Source organism: Perca fluviatilis, chromosome 10, assembly GCF_010015445.1.
Source record: "Perca fluviatilis chromosome 10, GENO_Pfluv_1.0, whole genome shotgun sequence".
Lineage (NCBI taxonomy): Eukaryota > Metazoa > Chordata > Actinopteri > Perciformes > Percidae > Perca > Perca fluviatilis.
The window spans coordinates 13,045,509-13,053,828 of record NC_053121.1 but is presented as its reverse complement, the minus strand read 5'-3'; the positions used below and the strand labels follow the sequence as shown (position 1 = coordinate 13,053,828).

Here is an 8,320-nt window from a genome sequence, read left to right as displayed (position 1 = left end):
TATGAAAACAAAATTAACAATTAATATCACCAGGTTCAGCCCTTAGGACCTTAGCTAATGTTAGCAATTAACTGCGGTTAAATAAAGAAACCACGATAACGTCAAAATATTGACAATTCGACAATTATGTAATAATTGTTACAGGCCTAAGGGACTGTCATTGGAATATAAGGCAACAGATTGGACACATGTGATTTGATTTCTTTTTTTAATTTGAAATCTAAACAAAGTATTTTGAATTAATTAACATTCATGCATTTATTTATTGAAATTTATTGAAAATAATTCTGGTACAGGATATACAATCCTCTATTCCAGACTCAAGCAACACAAAACAAGTATATATATATATATATATATATATATATATATATATATATATATATATATATATATATATACACACACACACACACACACACCACACACACACACACACACACACACACACACACACACACACATTTTAAGATGTTTTCATAAAACATTCATTTCATGATTGAAATGTTCTAACAATTCATAAATTAGTTACATAAATTACTGACAAGCTTTATAATTATACATTACACCTTTTAACAGGCAAAATGCATCCAACCTATTCTTAAAAGAATGAATTGAAGGGAAATGCAAAACTTCTTCTGGAAGCTCATTCCATGATTTTACCGCACGGGGTGTGAAGAAATTCTCTCTCTTTATTTATTCAACCTTTATTTATCCTCAAGAGATCATTGAGGGCGGCCCTCATCTATTATGACGTTGAGACAAATTACAAAGACAGAAACAGGACAACCACACAGATAAGAAGCGACACCGTGATCAGCAAATTAAAAAGACACTCAAACTTTCTGAATTGGAAAAACTGATTTGATAAACAAATTAGGATCATAGTATCACAAGAAAGTACAACATGTGTAAAGCAGTTACAAGTACGTAGAAGTTTGCAGGTTTAAAGGTCCTATGACATGCTGCTTTTTGGATGCTTTATAGAAGAAGAGAAGATTCCAGATCGGCCCATCTGAGCTTTCATTTTCTCAAAGGCAGAGCAGGATACCCAGGGCTCGGTTTACACCTATCACCATTCCTAGCCACTGGGGGACCATAGGCAGGCTGGGAGAACTCATACTAATGTTAAAAAACCTCAAAGTGAAATTTTCATGCCATGGGACCTTTAAACCAGATTTCTAAATAGTCCAAAAGGCAAAAGTGAGATGATTTTAAGCAATTAGTTCCAGGAGTCAGGTGTACTAAATTTAAATTAGAGATGCACCGATTACAACTTTCTAGGCGGATTCCGATTTTCTTTGAGTTTGACCTGCCGATACCGATTTTAGCCGATTCCGATTTCATTTTTTCTAACCACTTTACAGCACGCACAAATATTATTATTATTATTTTCTATCTTTTCTTTAATGGAACATTTTGCATAGAACATTTTGAACAGATAATGGATCACTATAAAATAGAACTATATAAATTACTCCTGGTGTGGGGAAATTCACACACATCTAAAGAGCAATGTTAGAACCATTTCCTTCTTTTCACATCCAATATCACACTAAAAAAAATGTGATTTTCAGCAAACTAAACCTCTGTATGAAAACAGGTAATGGCAATCCAATAATATATAAATGATACAAATATATGAAATAAAATAAAAGTCTGCTGTACAAATATATTTCTCAAGTCAAACACACACACACACACACACACACACACACACACACACACACACACACACCCCTATTGCAATCACTTGTACATCAATGGCAAGTTTTTCTTCACAAACAGAAGCATTTCTGCTTTGTCACCAGATAATCGTTTTCTTCTCTCATCTGCCACATGTCCAGCCAGGCTAAACTAGCGCTCACTGTCAACACTTGTACATGGTGCAGAGAGGTAAGCTTGGGCAAGTGGAGCAAGTGCAGGGAAACAATCTTTGTTAATCCTCCAGTAAGTCAATGCATTTTCACTTCTGCCAATGGGCACCTCTGACAAGTAGCTATGTACCTGCACAGACAAGAGGCTGGCCATTTGTTGCTCCAGCTCAGTATTTTCCTTAAGGATTTCATCGTGAACTGAAATCAGTAAGCTACGTGGCTTTTTGGCTGCAGATGCTTCCTCTGGGTCAGGTCCACGAGCCATGGATGCTTCAGCAGCAGGTTCCGCTGGTGGGCATCTGGTCTCCCGCTGCAGTGCAGTCTGAAGCTCCTGTTTCACTTGATCTTTCACTTCAGTGGAGAAGTAGCGATTATTGTACCTTTTGCACAAACAAAAAAAAGGATTTAAGAAAGTATTGTTTCACAATCAGATATTAACAGGCTATAGGCCTATGTACCACACACACACACACACACACACACACACACACCATTTTAATTAATTAATTAATAAAATAGGTTAAATAAATACATAAATAAATGTTTTAATAAATAACCAACCAACATCGGGTCAAGAACTGTTGCCAATGTGTAAAGGGGCTCCTTTTCGACGTCACTAAACCTTCTTTGGACTGCCTCCGACAAGGTTGCTTTTGTGGTGCCCACTCCGACATCTGTATCAGCTCTTTCCTCCAAAAGCCGTTTCAGCACGTTGATTGCTGGAATGACGTCTGCAGCGGTTGCTGTCGATAAGCTTATTTCTCTTGTAAGTTCTTCGAAAGGAGCGAGGAGAGTGAGCACGTTCTCAATTAACCCCCACTGGTGCGTAGTGAGAGTGGCCGGTAGGTCATGCTCCGTAGCGAATGCTCCTAGCGCACGTCTCTGCTCAATCAGCGATTCTAGCATATAGAAAGTTCTGTTCCATCTTGTGATGACATCTTTCTGCAGGCATTTCCTTGGTTGGCCCAGCTGTTGCTGGATATCATGAAATCGCGAGTAGGCCTGTGGTGAGTGTTTAAAATGTCCAACAATTTTCCTCCCAGTTTTCACCACGTCAGTAATGCTTCGTTGTGACAGCAGACCCTCGTTCACCGCCAACTGTAATGCGTGCGCCATGCAGGGCAAACTAGCCAAGTTGGCGTCATTCAGTGCTTTGACCATGTTCCTTGCATTGTCTCGCAACACCACATGCACCCTACACCTGTCGATTTCCCCAATGTTGTAACATTCTGTCGAATGCAAAGGCCAGATTGGCAGCAGTGTGGGACCCGACCATCTCTTGACATTGTAACATGACTTGGTGTAGTTGGAAGTCATCCTCCACCCACTGTGCAGTTAGGCTTAGCATGGACTTAAAGCTCACATTTGACGTCCAAATGTCAGTTGTAAAATTAATCACTGCATTGGGGTTGGCATGTAAGATGCTGCGAGTGTGTTTTGACACGTTGTCAAACATTTCTTTCAGTGAAACATCTGAGAAACACCGTCGACTTGGTATGACATTTTGGGCTCAGATAGTTTATGAGATTTCTGAATCCCAGATTTTCAACCTCAGAAAACGGCTGGTCATCCAGCGCAATGAATTCCATTATCTTTCCAGTTATGCTTTTGCTGCTTTCCTTGCTTAAAAAAGCGAACAGAGGTTGCTGACTTGTGGATGGCTCAGTGCTAGCTTGATTTTTACCTTTAGCCCCGGAGCGTTGCCCTTTGCTAGCTTCGTCAAACTTCGCTAATTCAGCTGGGTGATGTCTCAAGTGTCTGATTAAATTTGTTGTGCCAAAAGGTTTTTGATGTCGTCCCTCCACGCCCTACTTTTTCCTTGCAGGTGTTGCATATTGAAAACTTGTTATCTTCTGCACACATGCTAAAGAATTTCCACCCAGCTGACATGTTGCAGGTTAATTCACAAGGTTGTGTGTGTGTTCACATGTGAGAGAAAGGGAAAAAGAGACTGTGCCGTCGCGGTGTGTGCGTGCGTCCTTGAGAACTGTAACTCGTATAACTTATGTTGTCAGTTAATTGTAGCGTGGACCGGCATATGTCAGACTGACCGGCCGGTCGCCGGTCACGTGAAAATCGTCCGATTCCGGTCACCGGCCGGTCAATCGGTGCATCTCTAATTTAAATGCAGTTTGTTTTTAACATAAACGTGTCAAAAACACTTACTCTAACCCTTCCAAACCAATACACAGATATAAACCAACCCTTACCAATGCATCCCTCAAACAATAGCAGTTATGAACATTGTTAAATTCATTCAATTTTCACTGTACTTTTATCCTAAAATCACAGGTAATATGCAACGTTACTACTGTAGAACAACACTGACAGAAGAAGAAGCCAACGATTACTACATTTAAATAATACAAAATAAAACTAGGGGATTTCTTTTTTTCCCCCTTTACAGTGACATTAAGTCCAATCCCACTGGCGCCCATGTTTCATCATATCACATGTCACATTACTTTACAGTCCTAAAGCTACCCTTTCCAACTGCATCATTTATATTGCTTCCGTAATCCATTCTTTCTGAGCTGGTGTATTTGACACATTTATTTTGACTTGATGACAGAACATCGTCAGGATAGTCTATATATCGACGACGTTCCACTTCTGGGATTGCTCCGGTGCTGCCGGAAATTCCACCGGGTGTCCCGTTGTTGGCGTTCTAAACTCCGGTGGATTTATGAGGACTATGGTTAACTGCTCCTCAGATCTCTGCAGGGTAAATCCAGACAGCTAGCTAGACTATCTGTCCAATCTGAGTTTTCTGTTGCACGACTAAAACAACTTTTTAACGTACACATGTTCCACCAAAACAAGTGGCTCCGTCCGGCGCTTAGCGCCGACTGTGATTGATTTAAAGAAATGCCAATAAACCAAAGCACGTTTTTCTCCCATCACGGAATGCTGTGCGGACTAGCCAGACCTTCCTCCGCAAACGCTGTGGAGGAGGGTCTGGCAATGCGAGACTAACTTAGAATGATACGTCCTCCGGGCATCACCCACATCTGCACCAAATGTCATGCTAATCCATCGAAGAGTTGTTGAGATATTTTAATAAAAGCCATGCTAGAGTAAAAGGATTAGCAAAGTCAGGCAGTGTTATCTTCTGGGGACCACTGGAGGCCTTTCAGGAGAGAAGTCTCTCATCATTTACTTGCGGTAATAGATGTACTCTCCTCTCTGTCTTTTGCTACTGTTGAAAACAGTTTTCCAGTTACACATAATTATTTCTATCTGCCTTGTTCGTCCTGATATTTTCTTTTCATGGCACTAAGACTAACATCCACATACTGTATCGGTTGATGTCGGCTTTACCTTATGCTGATGAACTGGTTTCCTGGAACATGCATCCAATATAAGAACAATCCGGATTAACAAACTCTTTAACATAAGTAAGATCAAATCACAGAGTCTGCACATGAATCTGTTTTTTCAAAGAGAACAACTGTCAAAATATTTGTGAATGAGGCCCAATTAGGGCTCTACAGATCTCAATACATACCCTCAAAATATGTCTCTGTAAGTGATTTAGTATGCTGCTGCAATGACATTCTGGCAAAACATCATCCTACATTCATACACTGCAAGACGCACTCCCCTGCCCTTCTTCACAAATGAAGCATGGTTGTTTCTGAACATTTACATAATACACTCCAAATAGCCCACGCAAGTGAATTTACATGCTGCAGCACGCTAGTTGCATTATCAAAAGCCCCAATGCCAATCTCAGACCACATTAAACACTGCTGCTCCCTGAGAGCTCAAACGCAGCTTATACGCCTCCCTCAGTCCGCGTCCGTCCAGTGGTCAGGACAAAATATGGCTCGGAGGGACAGATGGACACGAGAAAATGCTGTCTGTCACCACTCTCCTGTCCAACTTTCTTAAGTTGCCACTAATCAACAAAGAGCCTGTCGGGGTTGCAGCCCAGGGGAAGCCTCAAGCTATTTTCCAATTAGTGTCACCAGAGAGACAAATAGGAATTCTACACAGTGCACTCAGGGAAGAGAGTGAAAACAAGAAGGGTGGAGGAGGTGGAGGAGTGGGGGATGAGAGAGGATAAGATGTGCTTTGCTGAAGAGCACATTGCAAGGGCAAAGAGAGAGAGAGAGAGTGAGGAGCCAGGCGAAGAGAAGACCAGTGAAAGATGTCGAGGCGGGTATCTCTTTTCTCTGGGGTGAGCAGATTAAACGATTGTGACAGCAATTTGGGCGAAACAACATTCGTAGCCGAGCCAGACAGATAGACAGCGGGGCCTGGGCCTGTCTCAAAGAATGGTCTTTCATTACGGCGGCCATTGGAAGGAGAACGCGGAGACGGACAGGGCTCCGGCTCGGCAGCATAAATTACCCGCAGCTCGCTTTGTATGCCAGGGCTGTGTATGAAACTACACAGTCCTCCGCTAAGTTCTCCCAGCTTTTTTAAGATGCAAGCCCTTTAATATCGGGCGCGCTCTCGGAGCTCAAAGGGCTTGCAGTGCTCCTCCCGCGGCTGCAGCAGCGCTCCACACAACCTGCGTTCAAAAACAAAGGCACCGTGACTCAGCTGGTTCATTTGGAGGTGTGTCAGCAGACTGTGTGCGTGGGGAAAACAAAGGTCACAGTGCTACGCAGAATCATGCCATTCCTCCTCCCTGCGCCTTTTGAGGCTACGCTGCATGTCTCTGATTATTCACCTGTGTGAGTATTACGCTCTCTCACACTTCATACAATGTATGAACATGTTGGTAATGGGTTCCGCCATCCATTCCGACATACCCCCACTGCGACATTGACGTCTAATTGTCGGAGTGGCGGCACTTCCATTGTTTTCAAACGTCCCACCACTCCGACAATTTTTGTTTCCATTAGGGTTAGGGTTAGGGTTAGGGAATAGCAGCATGTTGGAATAGCGGCATGTCTGAATAGAAGCATGTCGGAGTGGCGGCATGTCGGACTGGCAGCATGTAACCGTTGGTAATCAAGAAAGCAGATCCCATAAATAACAGCTCAGTTGTTTCAGAACCATTATTCACATAAGAGTATTGATCATTGGGCGGGACCTAGGGAATCCTCAGGGCGGGATTGTTCACGTCTTTTGCACCTTGTTTCTGCAACGCATTCTCATGAGCAGGTTTGTACGATAATGTATGCACACAGATACGTATGATATCTTACGAAAATAGGCGACCGCCGGCTGGTCACGTGACCCGGAATCAGCGGCAGTTGGTAGTTCAGTTTACCCGATAAAACGTGACTGTGAGCCGGGTACAGGGCACTGCAAGCTGCCGGTCGTTTTCGGCGGACTTTATGGTTAAGGTTAGGTGACAAAAACTGAGCGTAACTCGGCCGCAATGACAATTAAAGCAACACCAAAGCACGTTTCCGCTTCGGCCCCCCTACAGGTCGGAAGCGGAATTGTCCATTACCGTTACCATTATTCTTCGAACTACAGATCTGCTAACCGATCTGGCAAACTTGCACAAAAATAATGTACCTTAAAATAATGTTTCCAAAATCATTTCAGTGGTTCATCAACTCGTAATTCGCTTTGCGGCCCTCTATCGGCGATAACCGCACTATGCAAGTTTGCCAGATCGGGTAGAGGATCTGTATTTCGAATGAGACATAATGAGACATTACGACAGCGGTAATGGACAATTCCGCTTCCAACCTGTAGGGGGACCAAAGCAAAAAGGTGCTTTACTGTTGCTTTAAGTTTAGGTACCAAAATGACGTGAGATCGTGATTTGGATTAAAACCATCCCAAGGAGAATGCGTTTCCTGGGTGAAAGTCTTGTGTTTTTTCCCCCGGGGGAAGCAAATTGTGCTCCGTGGCTTGAAAGTATGTTTTATGACCCAGACATCCACCCTGACCTCCCCCCGTACGCGGCCCACAGCGTTCTTATACAGCGGCAATCACTGCTGCAGTCTACGTGGTGTATACAGCAAAAAGAAATATGCGGATTGCTTACGAATTGCAGTGCATTACTTCATGTAGCTTTTTGTACGAATGGTTCAAGAGAACAGCCTGGTTTCAGACACTTAAAACATGATGAGATTGAATGTCAGATCACAATCTCTTCACTGTAATTAAAAGTTAACTGGAAGAAGCTCACAAAAAAATATGAAAGAAGAGAAAACACAATGTGAGCAGTTACTTAGGAACGACCTGGAAATGAATGAATCATTAATGAGTAGTTCCTAAATAACTTTGCTTCAAGGACTATATAGTAGATATCCAGAAGTTACTAGAGCAACAAACTGGGAGATATTATATTCATGAAAAAGAAAACTACACACACAAACCAAGGCAAAAAAATGACTAAATGAAAAAGACGTTTGTCTTTGGCAAGGAAGAAAACCTTGCAGAGCTGCTTTTTCAGAAGGTGAGAGCCGGTCGTTCTTTTTTCTATTGACATTGCAGTTCTACGATTCACCACACATTCATAACACAGC

General features: G+C 42.5%; 1 protein-coding gene across 1 annotated transcript; it reads right to left on the bottom strand.

The window, feature by feature from the left end:
- Positions 1–1,723: 1,723 nt before the first annotated feature.
- On the bottom strand, positions 1,724–3,381 carry LOC120567153 (zinc finger BED domain-containing protein 4-like). Its single transcript, XM_039814006.1, has 2 exons — positions 2,439–3,381; positions 1,724–2,257 (listed from the first exon to the last, which is right to left on the bottom strand). The coding sequence occupies exons 1-2, from the start codon at positions 3,192–3,194 to the stop codon at positions 2,249–2,251; spliced, it is 765 nt and encodes a 254-aa protein (XP_039669940.1). The 5' UTR covers positions 3,195–3,381; the 3' UTR covers positions 1,724–2,248.
- Between the last annotated feature and the right edge of the window lie 4,939 nt (positions 3,382–8,320).